General features: G+C 39.3%; 1 protein-coding gene across 2 annotated transcripts in view; it reads right to left on the reverse strand.

The window, feature by feature from the left end:
* Window positions 1-553: 553 nt before the first annotated feature.
* Window positions 554-27507, reverse strand: part of nos1 (nitric oxide synthase 1 (neuronal)) — a 66260-nt gene continuing 39306 nt past the window's right edge. The window contains exons 20-29 of one of the 2 annotated variants that reach the window (XM_058375097.1): window positions 26078-26156; window positions 24259-24452; window positions 20378-20547; window positions 15281-15491; window positions 14549-14636; window positions 14122-14243; window positions 13867-14015; window positions 12156-12350; window positions 10622-10740; window positions 554-599 (exon numbers count right to left, since the gene is read on the reverse strand). In XM_058375097.1, coding sequence (XP_058231080.1) covers window positions 569-599; window positions 10622-10740; window positions 12156-12350; window positions 13867-14015; window positions 14122-14243; window positions 14549-14636; window positions 15281-15491; window positions 20378-20547; window positions 24259-24452; window positions 26078-26156 — 1358 coding nt within the window. In that variant the 3' untranslated portion in view covers window positions 554-568. Of the gene's footprint in view, window positions 600-7234; window positions 9390-10621; window positions 10741-12155; window positions 12351-13866; window positions 14016-14121; window positions 14244-14548; window positions 14637-15280; window positions 15492-20377; window positions 20548-24258; window positions 24453-26077; window positions 26157-27507 lie in introns of those variants that run through there. The other variant, XM_058375098.1, reaches the window with a different exon arrangement.

The following is a 27507-nucleotide window of genomic DNA, read 5'->3' on the forward strand; positions in this document are numbered from 1 at the left end:
ATGCAGAGGCGCGGTGCATTCATACAGCAGATGGTCATCTCTAATAAGCTTGAATAAACAGCCAGCTCGAGCTAGAGAGAGAGAATCCATGCTACTGAGGGGGTTAAAACAGATTTATGTAGATGTAGGAGACTGCGTAGGTGTCTCTGTATCTTCGGGAACGAGCAGGTGAGAAAACGAGAGAGAGAGAGAGAGAGAGAGAGAGAGATTCTGTCTGAAATCAAAAGTATGACTCATGACTGTTAGGCCGCTTTATTTCCCTGTGGAGCACCAACCACACACTCTCTGGCCCTTAGCTCTCTGACACCATCTATCATAACATAAATCGCCCACGCTCTCACTCTCACTCTTTCACTTTTAATAAGAACTCCTGCTACATAACCTTCAGGCTCCAGCTCCGTGTCATAGTCTTCATCCGCGGTGAAACCTGCTCTGGATCTCTCCTGTCCGTCAACCGCTTCACTGCTCTGACCGCCTTCCTCCTCCTCCTCCTCCACCTCCTCCTCGTCCTTCTCCTCCTCCTTGTCATTTTCATCAGCACCATCCTCATCTTCGTAGCTTGGCTCTCTCACGCCGCTGCCGCTCGCTCGTACGACTGTCTGAGAAACACACACACACATTTCTTTCGCTTGGGTTCGTTTTACTGATTTCGTCTTCGCATTATTTAGTTACGGTCTGCTTCACCTTTTTCACTCTTTTTCACCAAACCCTCTATCTCTTATCTCTCACTCAGACTTCGTGGAACGAAACTTGATGAGATTTTATGCTCTCGTAGCTTCGGGACAGATGATACATCAGATAATATATTTTATAGAGCACTCATTCATTTCGAAGCGAGTACGAGGTTAGAGCCGCGTGTTCCAGGTGTTGAAGGAGGACACCTGGGCCAGGGTTTTTGACGTGACATGGAGCTCAAGGTGGGACGCAAGTGCAGATTTGAACTGTAGTTAAAACATGTGAAAGAAAAACAAGAAGACAGGACAAATTCTATGAACCACAGGAAGGGTGTGAAATGTACAGTAATATAACAATGCTAATCGGGGGAGGTGCAAATGGAGGGATGTGGTAGCTTAGTGGTTAAGGTGTTGAACCACTGATCAGAAGGTTGAATCCCAGCTCCACCAAGCTGCCACTGCTGGGCCCCTGAGCAAGGCCCTTAACCCTCAGTTGCTCAGTTGTATAAAAGAGAGAGAGAGAGAAAATATAAGTTGCTCTGAATAAGGGTGTCTGCCAAATGCCATAAATGTAAGTAAATGGAACATGTGACATTCTGGGGCTGATGGGAAATGTTGTGGGTGTTCAGGGGGCTTGATAACAATAATAAAACACAGACACCATGACGAGCTTTTCATTCATATCCTTTTCTCTTCTCTCTGTAATTACACTGACCCTCCTCAAAAAGACACTGCTCAATATATTTCAGCAAAATAAAAGTCCCTTAGAATATTCCCAGTAAAAATAAAAGTCCATTCATAAATACACAATATTATTAATCTCTTTCATTTAACTCTTACATTAGTTTAATGTTAGGTATACGTTTTTGTGTTGTTGTTGTTTTGTAGCGGACCTTTGACGTTAAACCTTGCGCTATGGACTACGAAAAGTTGAGCTACATCTGTTTTAATGTTCATAATATTTTTTCGTCACTTCACTAATAACACCACAGAACATCCATCCATCTTCTATACCCACTTAATTCCTAATTAGGGTCACGGGGATCTGCTGGAGTCTATCCCAGCACACATTGGGTGAAAGGCAGGGGTACTCCCTGGACAGGTCACCAGTCCATCACAGGGCCACACATATAGACAGACAACCACACACACTCACACTCACTCCTATGGGCAATTTAGAATTACCAATCAACCTAATATACATATTTTTGGACTGTGGGAGGAAACCGCAAACTCCACACAGAAAGTCCCCTGCTCATTCGAACCCAGAACCTTCTTGCTATGAGGCAACAGTGCTAACCACTAAGCCACCATGCTGCCCACCACAGAACGTATTTTAATTAAAAAAAACAATCATAAATGTCTGTGAAATTTCTTTCCTTTCTCAATGTGGTGCCTTCAGCTGAAGCTACACAGTTTTGTTTGTATAGTGATTATAACAATGGATATTTATTAATAACATTGAATACACCTTCAGCTGTCATGGGGTGGGATTTATCAAACACTCAGTCCTCAAAGTTGACGAAACACTTTAACACGGAAATTTGTTAAATCTGAGAGGCCGTTATTATCTAGTTATCGTGAATCCCGTCACGTCTCGCAATACGCATCCTTCAGAGCAGCAGCCAGGATGCGCACACATAATTAAAAGCAACCATAAACCCAGGCTTAGATCTGATTACAGAAATGTCACAACTGCAGAACGAGCCGAAGCTTCGACGTGAATGAAACGCGGCTGGATTTCACAGAAGCTCATGAGCCGTGTGATCACACTGACCAGTGCTCTTCAGATACACTGACCGGTATCTCAGTATCAAAATACAACAAACTAGTCACTAGATATGAGATAGGTCTGGTATTTCTTTTTGTTTTTGTTTTGTGTAGTGCTTTCAAGTGGAGACAATCCGCCGATGCTATAAATTTAGACGGTTTGAAAAAAATTTACATTTTAGATTTAGATCCTTAATGAGTAAACCTCAGAGGTCACACCCGTGAACCTTGGCAAACAAAACGTGAGACACTTCAGTGGTTTCAAAGTCGTCATCTGATTGGTTAGATTCTACAGGATTTCCAGGACACGCGTGCTTGACCTTTTTTTTAACGTTCTCCTGGAAACAAAGTCTTTGTGTTGTTCTAGGTTCCTCAAGGAAGAAGGAATCCATTGTGTTTACAGCTGTGACTATGAGGATAAACACTTTTAACTGGCAAAGCTTTCTTAACTGATCGATCTGTGGTTGCATGCTGGTCTGTTTTTCTTAGGGACTTTACATTTTCACGCCCTAAAACATGACACATCTGTGACTGGTTGCTTTACATGTCAGTCAGACGTCCTCTTGTGTGATCCTTGGACAATGAAAGCTGCTATGAAGTCCAGACCTTCTTCAGTCATTCTGAAGATCACGCTACGTGAGCTTAGAGGCATGCTAAAACCTCAGCAGTCTGGGATTTGACTTGACAAACCTCCTCACTGCTGCTTCAGACAGTACCTTCGATGCTGCACTCACCTGGACGTCCACGCTGCCTCGGCTGTAGACGTTGCGAGGTCGGCTGGGCGGCCTGCTCCTGATCCCTCCTAACATCTCCTCCTCATGACCTTCATCGCCGTCATCCTCACACACAGAGGGCAAGAGCATCTCTCTCGCCACCTTTTTACCCACCATCTTTGAGTCTCTGTGTTTTCACTACATCAAATCATACTGCACATATCAGATCAGATACACTGTAGGTTTTAAAACTTTCATACCTTCAAACAAAAAGATTTGCTTTCCAACCTGGCTTGTATTTCAGGACTGCTGTGTAAATAAATCAGTGCAGTGCTACCATAGTGACACACACACACACACTCTGACTAACTGCACAGCTTCAGCTCTGAACTTTACACCACATGCTCCAATCAGCAGGGGGCCTGAGCACATGGGGCGGGGTTTTGTGTTCAGCTGGGCTTGCTTTGTTGACAGGTTTCCATGGCACTGATCCTCCACTCACGCCTCACTTTCTCGTGTTTGTGACTGAGAACAATTGGTATTTAATTCATGATGTGATTTTTATGGGCCGACTAAACTGCAATGAAACATGACAGGAAGTAATTTTTTAATTATGTATCAAATATACACACCGACCAGGCATATCATTATGACCACCTGCCTAAAATAGTGTTGGTCCTCATTTTGCTGCCATAAAACAGCCCTGACCCGTCCTGCACTGTGTATTCTGACCCCTTTCTAACAGAACCAGCATTAACGTCTTCAGCAGTTTGAGCAACAGTAGCTCGTCTGTTGGATCAGATCACACGGGCCAGCCTTCTCTCCCCACATGCATCATCAATGAGACTTGGACTTCCATGACCCTGTCGCCGGTTCACAGCTGATCCTTCCCTGGACCACTTTTGCTAGATACTGACCACTGCAGCCCGGGAACACCCCACAAGAGCTGCAGTTTTGGAGATGCTCTGATCCAGTGGTCTAGCCATCACAATTTGGTCCATCGTCAAACTCGCTCAAATCCTTACGCTTGTCCATTTTTCCTGCTTCTAACATCAACTTTGAGGACAAAATGTTCACTTGCTATTCACTTCACCTCTCACTGGTTATAATGTTATGGCTGATCGGTGTAAATGAAGAGCTATGCACTTTTTTACTTGTTTCACACCCAAACAAATGCCAAATTATTGACATCAACCCTGAGTAATAATTCAAACTAATTGTCATTCTGAGGATAAGTGATTGTATTTACACCGAGGTTGCCATATTTAGCTAATCAACATCCCACTGCTCTTTCCCAAACAACATTGTGTATTTCCCATAAGTCACTCTGATGTGACATTTTCAAGCACCTGCATTCGGAAAGATCAGTTATATAAGGAACACATGCAGTTACAGGAAAAACAATCCACAACAGTAGTTTCTTTTAACCGCACAGCCTCAAGTGTTACTTCTCTTAATAGCCATTTTTTAAATCCATGGATTTCCTGTAAGCACTTACACAGATCAGTCATAACAGGTGAAGTGAATAACACTGATTATCATGGTCATGAACGGCCAAGACTCATTGATGCAGGTGGGGAATGAAGGCTGGCCCGTGTGGTTTGATCCAATAGATGAGCTACTGTTGCTCAGATTGCTGAAGAAGTTAATGCTGGTTCTAATAGAAAGGTATCCGAATACACAGTGCATTACAGTTTGTTGTATATGGGGCTACATAGCCACAGACCAGTCAGGGTGTCTATGCTGACCCCTGTGTGCCGCCGAAACAACAACAATGGGCACGTGAGCGTCAGAACTGGACCATGGAGCAATGGAAGAAGGTGGCCTGGTCTGATGAATCACGTTTTCTTTACATTACGTGGATGGCCGGGTGCGTGTGCGTCTCTTACCTGGGGAACACATGGCACCAGGATGCACTATGGGAAGAAGGCGAGCCGGCGGAGGCAGTGTGGGCAATGTTCTGCTGGGAAACCTTGGGTCCTGCCATCCATGTGGATGGACACATACCACCTACCTAAGCATTGTTACAGACCATATACACCCTTTCATGGAAACGGTATTCCCTGATGGCTGTGGCCTCTTTCAGAAGGATAATGTGCCGTGCCAGAAAGCAGAAATGCTTCAGGAATGGTTTGACAGTGTCACTGAGGAAGAGACAGGAGTCAGAGCTGGAGGTTGCAGACCTGAAGATGTTGAGGTTCTCTTTGGGAGTGAGATGGTTGGACAGGAGTAGGAACGGGTACATCAGAGGGACGGCTCACGTTGGACGTTTGGGGGACAAAGTTAGGGAGGCCAGATTAAGATGGTTTGGACATGTTCAGAGGAGGGAGAGTGAGTATACTGGTAGGAGAATGTTGGACATGGAGCTGCCAGGCAGGAGGCAAAGAGGAAGGCCAAAGAGGAGGTATATGGATGGAATAAATGAGGATATGAAGCTAGTGTTGAGGATGCAGAAGATAGGGATGGAGAGAGATGATTCACTGTGGCCATCCCTGAAGGGAAAAGCCGAAAGAAGTAGTAGTTCAGGAATGGTTTGATGACACCAACAACCAGAGGCGTTGAGGCGTTGACATAGCCTCTAAATTCCCGAGATCTCAATCCAATCCAGCATCTGTGGGATGTTCTGGACAAACAAGTCTGGTCCATGGAGGCCTCACCTCACAACTTATAGGACTTAAAGGATCTGCTGCGAACATCTTGGTGCCAGATACTGTACCACAGCACACCTTCAGGGATCTAGTGGAGTCCATGCCTCGACGGGTCAGGGCTGTTTCGGCAGCAAAAGGGAGGCACAATATCAGGTGTACTATAACAATAATATAATAAATCTAATATCTTTATATAATCTGTATGTATATATTTTCTTAAATCTGACTGAACACGCTTAATATTTCCTTCCAGATCTTTCAGAACCTTTCGAGAATTTCAAGCAGCAAATAAAAGAGACGACACGACGCCTGGTGACATATAAATGTTATTTTATTATTAAGTAGATGCAAATATTCTGGAATATGCAAGAAAAGAAAAATGCGTTAAAATGGCAAACGCTTCAAGGTTCAGGTGTTGCACGATTTGCAGGTTCAGAGCAGTGACTGGAGTTTTCTTCTTCTTCTTCTTCTCTTTTTTTCCTTTTGAGCAGCAGCCAAAAAAAAGAAAACAAAGAAATAGTCCCTCGAGCTTTTTTTTTCTTTTTCTGTCACGATAGTTGACTAGACACAGTGCTGAATAAGAGGAACAGGACACAGTGGAGTCATGCATTTGCTTCCGATTCTTCCAAAAGCGAAGGGGGAAAAAAAAAAAAATAATAATTCAGGACCAGACATCAGAGCTATATTTCCCCCTGACTTATTTGAGCGAACCGAAACCTGAAAAACAGGGACCCTTAATCAAAATACATTCTTAAAAAATTCTCATACAGCTCGAATATGTTGACATAGCCTCAAAACCTCGAAACATATACATATATATATTTATATATATAACGAGTGTATATGCACTTTTTATATCACAGGATGACGAACGGAGATGCGTTATAATGAAAGAAATGAGAGTTCATTAGAGAGAGAGCTTGACATTTGGGTCAGATTCGACAGGATTCAAGGATTTGTGAAGAAATGAAATAAAGCGAATAAAAAAGACAAAAGATCACAATACTTGAAGGCATTTTTATGATACATGATGGGGTTTTTTTTTGCTTTGCTTCACTTATAATGTCTCAAAAAAAGGAAAAAATATATATTTTATTTTTTTTAATGCTTAGAAGTGAATAATAGAGAAAAATAAAGCTATAATAATAATAAAAAAAAAAAAATCAAACATCCAATATTTTGTTATTCTGAGTAAAAATGAATATCAGGGCTGAAGAGAAAATATTTTTGATGTAACCAGGCATGCAAGCTTTTTCATCATTCTATCTTTCTTTCTTTCTTTCTTTCTTTCTTTAATATTTATTTATTTTTGTGTGTGGCTGTTAATGCATCCGCAAAGCAACACTGACGAAAAACAAATGAGAAAAGCATGACGTACAAATAAAACCCAAAACAAACTAAAAAGAGATCATTAAAGGACAAATACGGATTGTTCTTTCCTCTTTCTCCGACTAGAGAGATGATGAATGTCGGAGTTATCGAGCAAGCCATTATGGAGGCTGCGGCTGTGTGATGGTCGGGTTGTGTGACATTAACTGAATTTCCCTCAGGGGGGAAACTCCGATCTCTGTATAACTTTCCAAAAAAATAAAAAATAAAAAATGATGTCCAGAGAACTTCATTATGCGCTAAGAGTGTTGGGAAGAGCCTTCAATACGTCTCACAGCCCTTAGAGGAAAACTAGAGTTATGTAATTATTATCATTTCTCAATGGATTAGGAATGTGTTTCCCTTCACACTGCCTTTTTAAAAAGGATCGTAATTCAGTTGTTCGCTTATGATCTAGATCGAAGCTCAAATAGATCTCAGCTCTGACTCTTCCTTAAGCCTTCGTAGGGAGTAATAACACTTGCATAGGGTCTCAGTGACGGCTGACTACGTAAGCGTTAACGAAAACTCGTTCCAGCATCGTCCAACACAAAGACTGCTTTTGCGAATTATTTTTTTTTTTGTGACAAATTGACATGACGTCTATATGAGGTGACGTAAGAGTGTTATAACACTCCCTAACATGATAAACGCTACAATGATGAATGTCTTCGTAGCTCGGTTTAATTCTGTATTAAATCATATAATAATGATGATGATGATGGCATCAAAAATCCATTCACACTCATTTAAAAAAAAAAAAAAATCTACATAAATATTCATATGTTGTCTTGAATATTCATAAAAATGTAATAAATTATTACCTTTTACCTCACGCACTCGCCACGACACTGTGCACTTTGCTTTTTTTTTAGCGCTTGTAATTGCTCAATTAGAAATTTTCAATTGAAATGGATCCCAAACAATCACGTTCGATTCCTATTTACTTCGTTGGCATGTTAATGAACACATCAGCTAACAAGCGTGTGCTTAAGGTGGTTGTTACTTATTCAGATTCCATGCAAATGGGTTGTTGCCATAGCAACAATAACACGGAAGAGTGCATTAATATAAACCTTGTAGAGCTGATAAGAATGAATCCGGATTAACATCTGAACAATTCGAGTCAAGAGGTTAAGTGTGATGTGGGTAAATGCGTGGGAAATAATTCATAAATGTTAATTACCTGTTATCATTTTTATTCAGAATTTTTATACTGTTAAAAGCGAAAAAATTGAAATGATTAAAATTGAATTATTTTTTTGCCAAAAGCAGTCTTAATGGCTGTAGGAACGCTCAATAAACGCGTACACAGTTCCGTCTATAGTCATAATAGGTTCATGTACGAGTTATGAACATACACGAAGCTTCATTAAAGCATTACTTTTCTTTCAGGTCTTTTCCTGAAATGAGACAAACGTGAGAAATCACACAGACATGTGCAAATGTACCGCAAATGCATTTTGTTCTTGTCTGAGATGCGACAAAAACTCAGACTGCTCCTTTTCTTTAACCTTTCTTTCAAACCACAATATGATGACAGAAAAAAGCAGATTATTATCATTTTTCTTTACAAAACCGATCTGTTTGTAGTCCAGTTTGCTTTCCACTGATGATGATCTAGAATCGGTGCCGGAGCTGACACTATTCCGCTCCGAAAAATCACACGGCATGCATTGAAGTCATTAAAAAAAAAAAAAAAACCCTCTCTCTATCAGTGGTTTCTGATCCAGACACGGTATGATGTACACGCTTTGTAGACTAAACTCAAGGCTAACAGCAACACGTAACAGCTATGATGATTCATGATAATATAGCAGGACTCGGGGTCTCGGTCATGCATCCACAATAGGCAGATCGAATTCAGGTGCCTGATGTGCACGGCATATTCATAAAGAAGGAAGGAAAAATAAAGAAATAAATACATGAGATAAAAAGTGCATTCCGGAAAGATTTCTAGCAGAGAGAAAGAAAGAAAAACAAAAGAAAACAAAACAAGTAATTCGTATTAGAAGTGTTGATTCCGACCACACAAATGCAGTAAAAACTAGCAGAGGGGCAGAAGAACTGAAGAAGAAAAAATAAAAGACAAACTTGGCACAGTTTTCTTAAGTTGTAGCAGTTGCTTGTTTTTTTTTTTTTGTTTTTTTTTCTTGCTCCTCATTGTCGCTCCGGAAATCCGGTAACAAAACGAGGCTTTTTACGAACAAAACACCCTGCAATAAACAGACAAAGAGAAAGAGGACAATTAAAAACGAGGTTCATCTGCCGACGCGAGGACTTTTTGAAGTGACTTGTCTCACAGGAAACACGGCGCTACGTGCTAATCGTGAGCGCCGCTCTCACAAAGAGTGGCGGGTGAACAGGCTCTTATCGGCGCCGGCACAAGCGAGAGAGCTGCCGTAAAGGAGCCACTCGCTCAGCACTAATCCTGTTACGCCACTGTTTCTACTCCACACCACTGTTCCCCATCGCTGTTTCTATAGTGATGGCTAACACGCTGGTTTCAGGGGTAGCTGTACTAATGTCAAGAGCGCAGAGCACTCCTCTCGGAAATACATCTCACACACACACACACACACACACACTCCTTCCTTCCTCCATTAAAAAACGCAGGAAAGATCTGTTTCTAACTCCAGGACGAAATATATACTCTGTGGGAATCAGTAGGAATCCATGGAAAATGATAGACATATTAAACAAACTGTTGCTAGGCAACGGGAAAACTGGCACTAAGCATAAGCTAGCTAATATTAAAAAATATTTTTAAAAAACATCTGTTGCTAGGCAGCGGGAAAACTGACACTAAGCAGAAGCTAGCTAATTTTAAAAAATATTTTTTTTAAAACATCTGTTGCTAGGCAACTGGAAAACTGGCACTAAGCATAAGCTAGCTAATTTGTAATTTAGTTACGTAAAATAATATTTAAAATTTTTTTTTTTTAAATTGTTGCTAGGCAACGGGAAAACTGGCACTAAGCAGAAGCTAGCTAATTTTAAAAAATATTTTTTTAAAAACATCTGTTGCTAGGCAACAGGAAAACTGGCACTAAGCATAAGCTAGCTAATTTAAAAAAATATTTTTTTAAAAAACTGTTGCTAGGAAACGGGAAAACTGGCACTAAGCATAAGCTAGCTAATTTATAATTTAGTTATGCAAGATAATTACTTAGCCAGTTAGGACATAACTTTTCTATATAGGCAGAAATATAACCCTTTCCTTCAGATAAAGAAAATCTCACGTGAAATAACTCTATAACACGTGTAATATTTCAGCCATGTTCAGAACCTTCTGTCTTTTTTTCCCATCTTTAAATTGCACAAGCTTTCAGGACATGTTGTTCTACTGTGCTGTAATCTGCTAGCATACCGTATAGAGTGAGGGCAGATCATTCAGCATCATGTAAAATAGACCAAAAAAAAAGATTATAGAAAGAGACACACTTACTCATCTGTGTCTTTCTTGCTCTCTTCGATGTACGCGATGGACTCTGACCTCAGTCGGTTCGTCACCTCGTACGTACGCAGAGTAACTCCAAAAATATCTTCATGGTAACGATTTTCATCCTGCAGAAGATGTGCAGACAGAAAACAATGTCAGATAAAAACCCTAGGGATTACATTTTACTTACACAATAGAAAACACTTACAAAATGTTCTTGCTAGTTAAAAGGAGAGAGAGAGAAGGAGAGAGAGAGAGAGAGAGAGAGAGAGAGAGAGAATAAAATAAGCACTAAACAAGTGCATAACTAGAAATTCTTCTTCTCTGAAGTCATTAGTTGATCTCTTTCAGCTAATGATTTAATGATTCATTCATGTTATAATTTATAGCTGTTTTAATAAGGCATTATTTGAGGTGCAACTTCTGTACAAGGTTTAATTGTAATCAGCAAAATATTCCTTGGGACACAAAAGTCCCACATCCTTCAGTGGGACTGACCAAAACAGAGGCCACAGCTCCGTCAGTGGGACTGAACAACACAGAGGCCACACCTCCTTCAGTATAACTGACCAAGAGACCACACCGCCTTCAGGGGGACTGACCAACACAGAGGCCTCACCTCTATCACTGGGACTGTCCAACACAGAAGCAACATCTATTTCACTGAGACTGAACAACACTGAGGCAACACCTCCTTCACATGCATTAACAAACACTGAGGCCACACCTCCTTCGCATGCATTAACAAACACAGAGGCCACACCTCCTTCACTTTGACTGACCAACACAGAAGCAACATCTATTTCACTGAGACTGAACAACACTGAGGCAACACCTCCTTCGCATGCATTAACAAACACAGAGGCCACTCCTCCTTCACTTTGACTGACCAACACAGAGGCCACACTTCCCGCACTGGGACTGACCAACACAGTGGCTACAACGCCTTCATTCTGACTGACCAACACAGTGGCTACAACGCCTTCATTCTGACTGACCAACACAGAGGCCATACAGACTTCACTGGGACTGACTAACAGAGGCAACGCCTCCTTCGCTGGGACCGACTAAAACAAAGGCCACACCTCTTTCAATGGGACCGACTAAAACAAAGGCCACACCTCTTTCAGTGGGACTGACCAACACAGAGGCCATGCCTCCTTCACTTGGACTGACCAACACAGAGGCCACTGCCTCTTCAATGGGACAAATCAACTCAAAGGCCACTGCTCCTTCAGTGGGACTGACCAACACAGAGGCCATATCTGTTTCAGTGAGAATGACCAAAACAGAGGCCACACCTCCTTCACTTGGACTGACTAACACAACAGCCACGCCTCCATCACTGGAACTGAATCAACAAAGCCATATTGCTAGGACTGAGACAGAGCACCAAGAAGAGGCAGAAGCCTGGTTGCCACTAAGCACCTACACAACTCTTATTTATCTTTCATTCATGTGGATGTGATGATTTCAGCTGGATTCTAATACATTTAAGACAGTTTCCCAGGAAGAACTAGCAATTTGTCGCAGGTCTGACCCTCAGTTTGCTGATGTAGAACCCAGCATCCTCCAGAGTCATGTTGCCGTGTAGTTTGATGATCTGCTGGACGGTCTTCAGCACGTCTCCAGCCATGGTCACGTCGCCACACACGTAAATGTGTCCTCCTTCCTCTCTCAAACATCGATACACTGTCTCAGACAACTGCTCGCGAAGGACATCCTGAACATATTTCTGAGAAAGAAAAAGAGAATGAGAAGATGAGAGAGGAGACAGATGATAATGAAAAACTAGAACGTGTCAGGGCTAGTGATAATGCTAACCGTATACGTTGCAAAGAAGAACAGAACTTTTGCATCATCACGGCTCCCTTTCAACAGTTTTATACCGTGAATGAGACACCTGTATTTTTCATTCAGTCACATTTCATGGTGTTGTTTTCTTCAAAGCTCTCAGATATTTTTCACACTATATAAAACTTGCCTGTGTTATACAAGTGTTTCGATATGAAGAGAACTACCTGTGTAGGCAGCATTTCATAAAGACGTCTCATTTAGAACCCTACGGAAGTTGATTATTCGAACCAAATATGAGGATGGTAGCGTGTATTCATCTCAGCGTAGCCCAGGGGTGTCCGATCTTATCCGAGACATGCTCCTGCTTGATTGGAATGAAAACCTGCAACCACACCGGCCCTTTTGCAGATAAGATTGGACACCCCTGGTGTAGCCAATTCCATAATCCTATTCAACGCACTAGGGGTTCGACAAACATGGTATAGCGGTTCATGCTGTCAACTCTAACTGTGAAGAATATTTACAAAAGTAAATGAATTGAAGGTTCCTAGCTTGGTAGCTTAGATTAGTTTGCAGAAGTCCAATAAAGTAAAACTGATATACTGTACAGATTGGTTGTACTGGGAAGTGTTTATGGGGTAGCTTTCTGGTTGGTACAAGACCTGAACACCACCAAACTCAAAACAGACCAGAACGAGCACAAAAGCAACTAGTACAGTTTAGCAACACCGTGTACAGTAAGTGACCAATAAGTGACCGAGTACAGTACCAACTACATTATAATTTTTCAGAACAAAATTCAGAACTTTTATTTATTCTCTATACATCCTTTTCCAGGTATATTCTGGTTTGTGGCATGTTGGAAGATGCCTCTGTGAACTAATAATGATGAATGTAGCTACTCAAGAACTAAAAAATCAGACCTATAAATCAGTACTGATCTGTGAGCAGTGCTTTTTGATGCAAATGTGAGTATATTTTCACAGTTATAACACCCATCTACAGTCAAGGGTGTCCTTAATCTCAAACCCACTATGGTTTTCTTTCAGTTAAAATGCCCTCACAGGGACAGGGATCTTTGGAAATTGCCGTTACCAAGCCAACAGTCTCTATAATGGAGCACAGCTACTCTAATCCAGTTTCATCAGAGAAGATGGCAGGAAGCCTTTATTATCACCACACATACATTACAGCACAGTGGAATTCTATTCTTCACATATCCCAGCTGAGGAAGTTGAGGTCAGAGCGCAGGGGCAGCTGTGATACAGCGCCCCTGGAGCAGAGAGGGTGCTCAATTGCCCAACAATGGAGGTTGGTGGTGCTAGAGCTTGAACCCTGAACCTTACCCCAGAGAGCCTTAACCACCTGACCACCACTGCAACCAGGATCCCGTATCTTTTATTAAATTTCCCAAGCCTGTGAAAATTCTTCTCAGTATTTGTTCATATTTTTACCTTTGGTCTTCCGGGTTCTCGTGAGTAAGCTGTGTAGAGTTCTTTAAACACTTCTTTGTTCTTAGCCTGGATGGTCTCTTCCTTGTAAATGTGGTCCATTTGCGACTGTCGACACCCGAACACCAGGATCATGGGACAAGCCTTGATTCCTGTTTGAAAAAAAAATCCACAAAGCACTTATTCTGAATCTTATCATCAATATATACTTTCAAGAAACTGTGTCATGGATGATCGATGGCATGGATTAAAACTTGCCTTTATTTTCCAAGTCATAAAGTCTCTGTTGCCAGAAGCTTCTGAAGGGGGCGATGCCTGTTCCTGGTCCAATTAGGATGCATGGGACTTTGCTGTCCCTTGGCATGCGGAAGGTTGGGGCTCTGTGAAAGAATATAAACTTTTCACTGTCAAACCAGTAAAACATCTGATTCATCAAGTTGTGATGAATCTCGATTACTTAAAGACTGTCTAGGTATAGAATAGGATAGAAGGTTTGTAAAATCTTTACACTGTTATGGAAAGGGCTAATTCTTCCAGCTCTAAATTCATCTCCACCCAATTTGGTGGCAAATTAAATAGCATTTGGGGTTCGAACATACCAGGTGGGTCAACTGAATGGAACTACTACTTTAATAGAAAACAGTCCAAATTGGACATATCATGAAGTTAAGGAAAAGAATGTTACCCTCTGACGAAACACGGCACCATTTCGTCCGTCTCCAAGCTGTTGAGCCAGGACGAACACACTCCGTGGTGTATGGGACCGGCTCCGTCTGCACAGAAATGAAACATACGCTTGTTTGACTGAACACCTCTCCAGCACTGATCTGATGCCTAGTGATTAAGCCAGCTGGGGTCTGACAGAGTGCATTTCAGATGAATTGGGACTGCTGTAATTTAACTGGTAATTATGCCATTACGTACATCATTTGCTGTTTACAATGCATTTAGTGAGAAGGGCGAGGAGAGCGAGTGGAGGAGTGCGAGAGGTCACCTCGTAAGTGCGAGAGATGATTACCATCTTTATTTTGATCAAATCAGTCGTAACAAATCGACTAAATGATCCGGTTGCTGCCAAAAGAGCTGCTGAAAGTGAGAAGGCCCTTAGAGTATTGCACTTCATGCAAAATTGCCAGTAATTGCTAAGTTCCAAGAAAAGCAGTCTGGAGTCAGTGACAGGTTCAATGGGTTTATAAGTGTTTCAAAGTGCCATTTTTTTTTTGTTACGTTGATGTAAGTACTCTAAATTTACTTAATTCTGGCTTTACAGGATAACAGGGATATTTCTCACTTCGCTGGTTAGTACTTATTGGCAAACTATCCTGATTATTAGTTCACTTCTTCTTATTGAACAACTCATAGCTGTTTTTTGGAAAATCTCCGTAAATCCAATGGACCTCTGAAAGAACCGTCTTACCCCGAGTGCGGTATGAGACCACAGCCACGGTCAGGTGGATCTCGCCCGGGTGGAGGTCTGGTGAGGAGCTGATGGAGTAGTAGCGTGGCTGCAGCAGGGGCAGCTGGGTAAGAAGAAGTGTACAGGGCACCTGCAGAGATGGAAACTCCTCTAATACCTCAACCATGGTGGGGTTATTGTACCACTTCCACTCTTCATACTCCTGTAGACCCTGTAGACACATAGCCATAAAATAAACATGAAAAGAACATTTTTAAAAAAAAGTATTTATTTTTGAGAAACATTCTACGCTCTGGCTGACCCTTGGGGTATTTTTTTAAATTTAAGATTTATGATTTAAGATGGGGGTTACTTATTACCACTTCTGATTTTTACACCCTGACTGTCAATCATAAAAACCCATTCATTATTTGTCTGCAAATCTTAAAAAAAAAACAACACCGTCTCACTAATATTTGGTAGAACTACCCTTTTTGCTACTGCAATACTGTAGATTTAAGGCTTTTCTCAGCTCTGCACCCTGTTTGATCTGATTTTCACCCATTCTTTCAGGCTCCAGTTTTTTCAGGCTGCTTGAAATGCGTTCGTTGACTGCAAACCAGATTCCCAGTGGGATTCAGATTCAGATCTGGGTTTTGACATGGAGGCTGTAGAACATTCACCTTTATGTTTGTAACCATTCCTGCATTGCCTAATCTTTGTGCTTGGGGCCATTGTCCTGTTTATGTTTCTCCAAAGCTTTAGAAAATATTCATTTTTTTATCAAGCAGGTTTTCTTGTAAAATCCTCCTGCATTTTCTCTGTCCATTCTCCCTTTAATTTTAACCAAAATCTCAGGACGTGAGGATGGAAAGCAACCCCAGTGCATGATGCTGCCATCACCATATTTCACTGCATTGATGAAGTTAATTAATGTGTTAAGTTTGCATCACACAATGCTTTGAAACTTTCCTTAATACTGTATCTTGATCTCGATCTCATCACACCATCAAACACATCTTATCTCTTCTTGGTTTCCTTCTAGCCACAATTCTGCTGAGCTCATGAAATGGTTGGCTGGTGTGCCTTCCCTCCATCCATATTCTGTTGCTCCTTTAGAGTGACTGCTTAACTTTGATGGATTTCCTTGTCTAGATAGTGCTCGGGTGACGTTACTGGGGCGTCGAACCTTTTCAGTAGAATACATCCTATTGCAAACACTGCATGAAAAGAGTCAAAGCTGGAAGAGTAAACTTAAATTCAAGTTTTCAGATATAAACGAGGGTAAAAACAGATCCAGGTAAATGTCCACAAACATTTAATGCCCAAGAACAACCACATACATCGAGTCGGCGGACATACACAGGAAGCTATGGAGTTTGACAGAATATCAGGGCTGAAATTCAAGTAGTTGAGAACATTTCATACGTTAATGACTGACATTTGTATGAAAAGGTGTTGCCTTGCCATGCCTGCTGTAGTGCTCGAGCCGAGGGGAAGGTGGAGCAAACTACATGAATGCAAAGTTACTGAATTCTATTACATTTGCTTCATTTGGCAGATGCCCTTATCATCCAGACAGACTTTCATAAGTGCTTTCAAAGCCTCTATCAATTAATACATCGATATTACCTTAACTTTAACCCCCCTAGAATGCTCTGTCGTCTTGATTTTCATTGCTTTCCTTCAGAATCACAGTCTCTATAACGACTAAAGTGGGTTTTATTTTTTTAAAATGAGAGCTTTATGTAATATTAAGATGATATCATCATATTTTAAAATTTTATAATTTTTTTTAAAAATTTTATATAATATTTTAAATATAATTTTACTTTCTTTTACTATTTGTATTGCTATTAGTTTAGTTTATTATTATTTGTATTATCCTAAGTATTCTGCAATATTTTATTTTATTTATTTATTTATTTTCTTTTATCATTTTTTACATAATTTTTTCTTTTATTATCTGTCTTTTCAAATTTCTTTCTTTCTATCTTTAGGTTAAAAACCTGCACATTAACTGTCTGTTGTACTGCTGAGACAATTGAATTTCCCCACTGTGGGATCAAAACGTTTATCTTATCTTATCTTATCTTATCTTATCTTATCTTATCTTATCTTATCTTATCTTATCTTATCTTATCTTATCTTATCTTATCTTATCTTATCTTATCTTATCTTATCTTATCTTATCTTATCTTATCTGGAGCTTCCAGAACTTGGGGGTTGAACACTTAAATACTTATAATAAAGCAGCATTGTTTAGATTTTGAATTTCCTTTAATACCTGCTGACCAATAATTTCATTTGTCTTTGAAAATTCATTGCAAGTTTATGCAATAAAATATGAATCTGTGTTTTTATGAAATATTATTCAGACTGATCTGATCAATTCCAAGGTTTTTGAATACCTTTGCAAGCTAATGGAAATACTTCCTTTAAGTAAAAATTTCCTCAGCACTGAAAAACTTTTAGTCAGACAACCCCTTCATCTCCATGAATGGTTCATAACATTCCCGCTTTGTTTTCAGTCATGAGCTCATATGCATTTAAATAAGCCCGGTATTCTCCAAACCTCACACAGCGATGATATTTTTCATTGCTGGCTCCAATTTAAAACACAGTTCTAAGAGGACGACCCTCTGGATTCGAATGTGGCTCTTGTGCCGGTCATCATCATGAGCCAAAAAGCCCTTGTGGTCGTCAAATTCACAAATGGCAATGTGCCCAAAAAGCGCCAACGCAGCTGTCGCGAGTTGTTCTCTCGCACCAACACACCACATTTTGTAGCTGAAACACACTCATGACTTTATTGCAAAAGAACTTCACATGTAATTATGAACACGGAATTATGCCTTAAATCTGACTGGTATACTTAACTGTGGTGACATCACTGAAATGCATCCTTTTTTAAAACCTTTTTTGGACTTTTGGCACACCGAACGTGTACGTATACTGTTTCCAAACAAGTTTTTTTTATTTAAAAAGTGACAAAGTAAAAATCACTTATGGCAGGGTTATGGAAAAATCAACTCAAGGTATTTGGAATATGGAAGCTTTGTGGTAAAGGCATTAGACTGATCAGAAGGTTGCGAGTTCGAATCCCAGGTTCACCAAGCTGCCTCTGCTGGGCTCCTGAGCAAGGCACTTAATGCTCAGTTGTATAAAATGAGATAAAATGTAAGTCGCTCTGGATAAGTGCATCTATCAAAAGGCTGTTGAAAATTTCCTTCTGTCAGCACTTGAACTGTTTTATTCCTCTTATACCACTAGACTTTACCAGGATTTTTTAAAATTATATAGCTATAAACATTAAACAGATTAAGAATTGCAGCTTATGAGGTTACTAGGAATTTTGTTCTGTATCAGAATGGTCCTAAATCTTGGCACTGGAGACTATTTCCCAAAAAATTAAAAGAGACTCGTTTGATTTGTTTGTGTTAAATATTAATGAGGCTGATGCTTAATTTTTTAATCCATCTAACCTTCCATCCGTCCGTCCGTCCGTCCTACCCTCCATCCACCCATCCGTCCATCCATCCATCTGCCCATTCATCCATCCATCCATCAAACCCTCCACCCATCTGTCCATCTGTCTATTCATCCATCTGTCCAACCAACCCTCTGTCCATCCATCCATCCATCCAACCAACCATCCTACCCTTTATCCATCCATCCATCCCTCCTTCCATCTGCCCATTCATCCATCCATCCATCCATCCCTCCTTCCATCTGCCCATTCATCCATCCATCCATCCATCCATCAAACCCTCCACCCATCTGTCCATCTGTCTATTCATCCATCTGTCCAACCAACCCTGTGTCCATCCATCCATCCATCCAACCATCCTACCCTTTATCCATCCATCCATCCCTCCTTCCATCCATCTGCCCATTCATCCATCCATCCATCCATCAAACCCTCCACCCATCTGTCCATCTGTCTATTCATCCATCTGTCCATCCATCCAACCATCCAACCCTCAATCCATCTATCCTACCCTTCATCCTTCCTACCCTCCATCCATCCAACCAACCATCCACCCATCTGTCCATCTGTCTATTCATCCATCTGTCCAACCAACCCTCTGTCCATCCATCCATCCATCCATCCATCCTACCCTTTATCCATCCATCCCTCCTTCCATCCATCCGTTCATCCATCCATCTGCCCATTCATCCATCCATCCATCAAACCCTCCAACCCTCAATCCATCTATCCTACCCTTCATCCTTCCTACCCTCCATCCGTCCGTCCATCCCCCCCTCCATCCATCCATCCATCCATCCAGTATATACACTAGTGCAGCACATACAAGCATAAAGTACAGAACCACTCTGTAGGCATTAGATCCACTAGTGCAAGGAGAAGACATCAGTTCAATCTGATACAATTCAGTGGTGCTGATTGGGTATTGGGTTGATGAGCTCTGGGATTAACCGTAAATGTTCAAAATGTCTCAAAATGTCAGAATTCAAGGCAAGCCTGAAATGAGCCGAAAATGATACAATCCTTCATAAAGCTCGCAGTCCTCCGCCACGACAGGGACCCAACCCGTCCTTTCTCTCCTCCTCTCCAGCCATCGACTTTTGATTTTCTCTTTCCCTCCATGTTCCCGTTCCCAATCATTCAGCCGTTTCCTTCAGAGTCAGCGGAACCAGAACGGGGGTGACTCACCGGCTTGGCAGCCATTTTTAGCAACATCACGCTGAACTGCAAAGCCCGCGTTACAGTGGGAGGAAGTGAGAGGGAAATATTTCTGAGGCAGAAGAAAATGGCATTGACACTGAGTGATTGGCAAAGGGGAAGCGAGACAGTTGGAGGGGTAATGAATGATCTGACTGAGAAAATTGCTGCTAATTTGAAAAGGAAAGCCGGAGTCACGCACGGCGGCGGCGTCTTTAGCTGCACGCAGAGGAAGTGTCGGACAATGCATCTGAATACGTTAATGGAAAGAGTAAAACTGGGAAATTAGGCTGAGAATGAAAAAATAAAAAACATAAACACAACACTCTTGAAAGATTGAACTGTGAGGATGCTTTTGTTTGATCGTGACCGAACGCTGTGCGCGTGAATGACGTGAGGGAGATTTGTTTTTGTCCGCATGTTTTTCTTACCTTACTAAGCACCTCGAGTCTCTTCCGCTGTTTCTCACTGGTGGCTAAAGGAGCGAACTGTTGCAGGAGCAAAGGACTGGGAGGGGTCGTGATGTCCAGAAAGTATTTAAACGCTTGATAAATGGTGCACGGAGGAATCCGACTCTCGTCTGTCCAGTTACTGATGACTCCTACAGAGGAGAGAAAACAAGTCGTGAATAAAGTGCAATACTGTAAAGAAGAAGTCAGCCTTAATATCGCTTGCATGAAAAGGTTAACAGTCAGACGTGCTTCTATACCGTGCACGTCTGAGATTGAGAGATTGTGCCACTTCCTGCCCTTTGTATATCTGTCTAGACGGAATTTAATGATTTAATAAATGAGCACAAATGAGCGACTGACCTCCTGCATCTAGTCAGCTGCATCTGCATGCCAAGAGACCGAGATAATTATGCGCCTTATGAATTTATTTTTAAGCCTACTGCCAAGTTCACATTCTATTACCTCTTCTGATTTCTCCTTATTTATTTGAACTCGCTTTATTAAAATTTTAAAAGGAGGAATAGCCGGGTTTTGGTTTCGCTGCAGGGGACTGGATACTGTGCATAACTGCATAATAAATTAAAAAAACCTTGAAAAAGGTTGCATTTAGAGCATCTCCGTTTCTTAGTGCTTTAAATATTAAAGAACTAAAGGAGCACAGTATGTTGTGTCTTAAACCATATTATATCTGATTAAATTCTTTATTCTGATTTTTTCTTTCGGTTTTTATATTCATTCATCAATAAAAGGTTAAAAACTAACATGGCATTAAAGGTCACTATAAACAGATTTAAAAAATGATGTCTTTCTTTGGTTGATGAAAAATGTAGAGCAAGAATAGAACTCTTCAGGATTTGCTGTTACAAGGAAATAAACGACTACGAGGCAAAACTCATCAACACGTTGTTGATTATTTTCCCACAACAGCGTCCACCTCCAGTCATGTTTTATTCCTTCCATAAATGAACACAAATGTGCCACTTAACAGTTATCTCCTGAGTCTAGACAGCGCTGCATGCTGAGAGGCTGAGATAATTATGCTCTTTATTCATTTATTATTTAACCTGCTGGCAGAAACAAAGTCCAGGTTGCATTTACAGCATCTTGAAACAGGAGAGGCTGATGAGAGGAAAACTACAGTGCAGAACATGGTCTCTTATGTGGTTGATAGATAGATAGATAGATAGATAGATAGATAGATAGATAGATAGATAGATAGATAGATAGATAGATAGATAGATAGATAGATAGATAGATAGATAGATAGATAGATAAAATGATTGAGAGAGAGAATAATAGAGAGAATGATTGAGAAAGATGAGAGCATGAGAAAGAGAATTGTTCATAGATAGATAGATAGATAGATAGATAGATAGATAGATAGATAGATAGATAGATAGATAGATAGATAGATAGATAGATAGATAGATAGATAGAATGATTGAGGGAGAGAGAGAGAGAGAGAGAGAGAGAGAGAGAGAGAGAGAGAGAGAGAGAATAATAGAGAATGAGAAAGATGTGAGAATGGGAAAGAGAATTGTTGATAGATAGATAGATAGATAGATAGATAGATAGATAGATAGATAGATAGATAGATAGATAGATAGATAGATAGATAGATAGATAGATAGATAGATAGATAAAATGATTGAGAGAGAGAGAGAGAGAGAGAGAGAGAGAGAGAGAATAATAGAGAATGAGAAAGATGTGAGAATGGGAAAGAGAATTGTTGATAGATAGATAGATAGATAGATAGATAGATAGATAGATAGATAGATAGATAGATAGATAGATAGATAGATAGATAGATAAAATGATTGAGTGAGAGAGAGAGAATAATAGAGAGAATGATTGAGAAAGATGAGAGCATGAGAAAGAGAATTGTTGATAGATAGATAGATAGATAGATAGATAGATAGATAGATAGATAGATAGATAGATAGATAGATAGATAGATAGATAGATAGATAGATAGATAAAATGATTGAGAGAGAGAATAATAGAGAGAATGATTGAGAAAGATGAGAGCATGAGAAAGAGAATTGTTCATAGATAGATAGATAGATAGATAGATAGATAGATAGATAGATAGATAGATAGATAGATAGATAGATAGATAGATAGATAGAGAAAGATGAGAGCATGAGAAAGAGAATTGTTGATAGATAGATAGATAGATAGATAGATAGATAGATAGATAGATAGATAGATAGATAGATAGATAGAATGATTGAGAGAGAGAGAGAGAGAGAGAGAGAGAGAGAGAGAGAGAGAGAGAATAATAGAGAATGAGAAAGAGATGTGAGAATGGGAAAGAGAATTGTTGATAGATAGATAGATAGATAGATAGATAGATAGATAGATAGATAGATAGATAGATAGATAGATAGATAGATAGATAGATAGATAGATAGATAGATAAAATGATTGAGAGAGAGAGAGAGAGAGAGAGAGAGAGAGAGAGAGAATAATAGAGAATGAGAAAGAGATGTGAGAATGGGAAAGAGAATTGTTGATAGATAGATAGATAGATAGATAGATAGATAGATAGATAGATAGATAGATAGATAGATAGATAGATAGATAGATAAAATGATTGAGAGAGTGAGAGAGAGAGAGAATAATAGAGAGAATGATTGAGAAAGATGAGAGCATGAGAAAGAGAATTGTAGATAGATAGATAGATAGATAGATAGATAGATAGATAGATAGATAGATAGATAGATAGATAGATAGATAGAGAGTAATAGAAAGAATGATTGAGAAAGAGATGAGAGCATAGATAGATAGATAGAATGATTGAGAGAGAGAGAGAGAATAATAGAGAGAATGATTGAGAAAGAGATGAGAGCATGAGAAAGAGAATTGTTGGTTGATAGATAGATAGATAGATAGATAGATAGATAGATAGATAGATAGATAGATAGATAGATAGATAGATAGATAGATAGATAGATAGATAGATAGAGAAAGATGAGAGCATGAGAAAGAGAATTGTTGGTTGATAGATAGATAGATAGATAGATAGATAGATAGATAGATAGATAGATAGATAGATAGATAGATAGATAGATAGATAGATAGATAGATAGATAGATAGAGAAAGATGAGAGCATGAGAAAGAGAATTGTTCATAGATAGATAGATAGATAGATAGATAGATAGATAGATAGATAGATAGATAGATAGATAGATAGATAGATAGATAGATAGATAGATAGAGAAAGATGAGAGCATGAGAAAGAGAATTGTTCATAGATAGATAGATAGATAGATAGATAGATAGATAGATAGATAGATAGATAGATAGATAGATAGATAGATAGATAGATAGATAGATAGATAGATAGATAGATAGATAGATAGAGGGGGGTTACTTATAGAAGTAGATAGAGAAAGAGAATTGTTGGATGTTAGGTAGAAAGACAGACAGTCAGACAGACATAGATTGATAGAATGATTGAGAGAGAGAGAGAGAGAGAGAGAGAGAGAGAGAGAGAGAGAGAGAGAGAGAGAGAGAAAATGCAACTCACTTCTTCCTGTCTTATATAAAATGATGTGAATTTCATACACTAAATACACATTAATAATTCGATGTAGTTTGTCCTGAAGCGTGTTACATTAGTATTTTATATACAGATCCATTTATGTCCTCCATCTTGGTTGGTGGTTTATGGAGTGCTGATTAGACATAGATATTTATAAACATTTGGCCTTCCTAAAAATATTCCACATCCAACTCTATTATATTATTCAGGTGAACTTGATCAGCTCGGGTCACTGTGTCCGTGTCTTCAGACTGACTGATTTGTCTCTGTGATGATTAATCTACACATCTGCTGGTAAAAAAAAGCCATTACCCAATGCCGTGTTCCTCTCCTCCAGAAACTCCACCCTCACGATTTGATTGACAGGAGGCGCATCCTCTAGTTTGTCGATCAGAGCCGTCACCAGGTCTTCGTTGTTGCCAGGGAAGATGCCCAAATGGTCTCCAGGCAGGTATTTGAGACTCTCGTGGTTGTTGGCATGGAGCTGGACGTAAATGGTAGATCGACTAAGAGAAAACAGAACAGGCAATTGGGAATGGTTAGATCGTGGAGAATGGGTCTCATCTATCTTCTAGATAAAATGTTAATAAAATAAGTTGTGTAAATGTTTTCGTTGGTCAGAGTAAACAAAAATTCCTTTCAGACGAATCATTTAGTGATAAATAACAACTAACCTTCTTAAACTTGAAAGCTAAACCCATCTAAAAATTCCAGAAACACATTTTTCAGTTATATAAATCGAAGCGGCCAACAATAATAGCTATGTCCTTGCAGATGAATTTACATAAACCCGGGAACCTGGATTGTGTAAATCCTCTTCTGAACAAGTTCAACAAATAAAGTTGTTTGTACTCAGCTTGATATATGAGGCTCATTGTCCGGAATTTTGTCAAGAGCAGTGTGTTCCTGCGTTTCTGTACTTGTGCCCCGAGTGTACTTCGCACTCAGAGAATGAAAATACAAAACACTGAACCAAAATGCTTCTCTCCTGTAACCCCATCTCAGTTCAGGGGCATCGGAACATGGATTTAAAATAAGCACAGTCAGTTCACTGCGTCATCAGGAAATGTGTTTATTCCTTCCCTACAGCTTCAAGCAGCACACTTTCAAAGGTTGCTAGAACTTGTGTGAGTACTTTTGTTAGAAAAATGTTCAGGAACAGACAGTTAGTTACTATATATACACACTATATTGCCAAAAGCTTTGGAAAGTTGGCCCGCCCTTTGCAGCTATCACAGCTTTAACTCTTCTGGGAAGGCTTTCCAAAAGGTTTGTGGGAAATTTTTGACCATTCCTCTAAAAGCGCATTTGTGAGGTCAGGCACAAGAAGATCTGGCTCGCAGTCTCCGCTCTAATTCATCCCAAAGGTGTTTTATTGGGTTGAGGTCAGGAGGCTGTGAAGCCTCCACACTGACAGAAAAATGTACTTTCTGAAGTAATTAATGAAGTTTTAGAGACAGATATCGTCTGTTAGCTGGAAATATTGCTCAGGCTGTTTCTGGGAAATGTGGAGCTACTTATAAATAAAGACTAGAAGCTAGCGTTAAAGTGCAAAATTTATGCTAACAATCCTGCATATGTATGAAGGATGAAAATTTCAATGCTCGGTGAATGTAGAAAAAGATTTGTAAGGGATATTTTCCTAAAAATATGTATTGATATGTTAATAAACTACGAAGGCTTCAGGGGTAAAATGATGTAATTACATTCAGCATGGACGACCAACCAAACGTTAATGGATCCCATCGATATTTTGCTTTCTAAATTAAACCCATTTTCTAAGATGAATATATTATTAAACATGAGCTGATGATACTCCTCAGGCTTTTAAACAACACCAGAACCTTTTTCTTCTCACATTTCTCTTTCAACCTGTTACAGATTTTAAACATTTTCTAACACATAACAGCGAGACAGAGCTAGAATCTCAGTGCTGGTAATGCAGCGTGATCCGAAAGCGCACCGCTCTCACACTTCGACGAGGTCACCAAGAGCTCGGAGCTGGATATCAGAGTGCGTGTGTGTGGAAAACATGAACCCGTCCATCTGTCTCTCTGGTACACGCTGCATTAAGTGCACTTAATGCTTTTAAAGTACTCGGAGGTCCGGCCCTGGTAATCAGATAACTTACTTTGACTTGACACTCTGAAGATTCTGTCTCATCAGGAACTTGGCGCCGTAAACCTTCTTCTTGTGAATGTTGTAAAGAGCTGAGGAGGGAATATAAACCTCGGTCAACAGCCTGAAGCACACACACATACACACTTTATATACTTTATCCACACACACACACTTTATCTAAATTTATCTTCTCCACAAATGGAGGATATGGGAATATGCCGATTCTTCGGAAATCTATTGCTGATTAAGTTGAAGCTCTGTACCTTTTATACAAGAGAATGATAAAAGCTCGATAGGAGTTTTACGCAAACTCTTCTTCTTCTTTTGGCTTTTCCCTTCAGGGGTCTCCACAGCGAATTCTCTCTCTCCACCTACCCCTATCTTCTGCATCCTCAACACTTGCACCCACTAGCTTCATATCCTCATTTATTACATCCATATACCTCCTCTTTGCCTCCTGCCTGCTAGCTCCATATTATAATATATAATATTATAATATATATATATTTATTAATATTTTTTCAAAATATATATATTTTTTATTTATAATTTTTAAAGTTTTTTTTAATTAAATTTAATGAATTTAATTTGTACAAAAAATACAGATTGTATAATTATTGATTGTTGTATAATTATTGATTAAATAAATAATTATTGTTTATAGTTACTTAACAATATAGATATAATTTATTATTTAATTTAAAAAATATATTTTACTTATATTAATATTAATATATTAATTATTTAACATAAAAGGCTTTAAACCTGAAAAATTGTATGCATCATACGACAAAAAAAAGAATAACAAAAAAACAAAAACAAAGGAAAACTCTACATGCTTTACCACAACTTGAGATATGCAAATGACATGCAAATGACATGCAAATTGACCATGTTGGATCATCCCGCTGTTAAAATGATTGTGCATTATCATATTGATAAAATGAGGTTTCCAGAGGGGATAAAGAAATATTTTAACATGAGAAATACATTACTAATATCAGTGGATTTAACATAACAAAAAAATCATGCTGAGATATTTTAATTCTGAACCAAATACCACCATCTATAGTCGAAATATATATAATATAACTTGATTAAAAAAATGTAAAATAAATTAAATAAAATGTAAATCTGCACTTAAAGCATCTTTAAGCTCAACGTGAAGCTGTAAACTATAGGTGCTGCACTCTGAATTATAAATGTCTATTTACTTATTCTTTTTATTATTTATTTATTTATTTATTTATTTATTTATTTATTTATTTATTTATTAGTTTGTTTGTTTGCTTGTTTATCTATTTTTTAAATGCTATTTTCCATCTACTTTATTTTATGCTAGCACATCGCTAAATTGCTGCTTTTGTGCATCAAGCATTTCAGCTTAGCACGTCATAGAATTTTTTATAAATCAATAAATCACACATTTATTCATATATT

The sequence above is a fragment of the Hemibagrus wyckioides genome, linkage group LG22 (genome assembly GCF_019097595.1).
Source record: "Hemibagrus wyckioides isolate EC202008001 linkage group LG22, SWU_Hwy_1.0, whole genome shotgun sequence".
Classification (NCBI taxonomy): Eukaryota; Metazoa; Chordata; class Actinopteri; order Siluriformes; family Bagridae; genus Hemibagrus; species Hemibagrus wyckioides.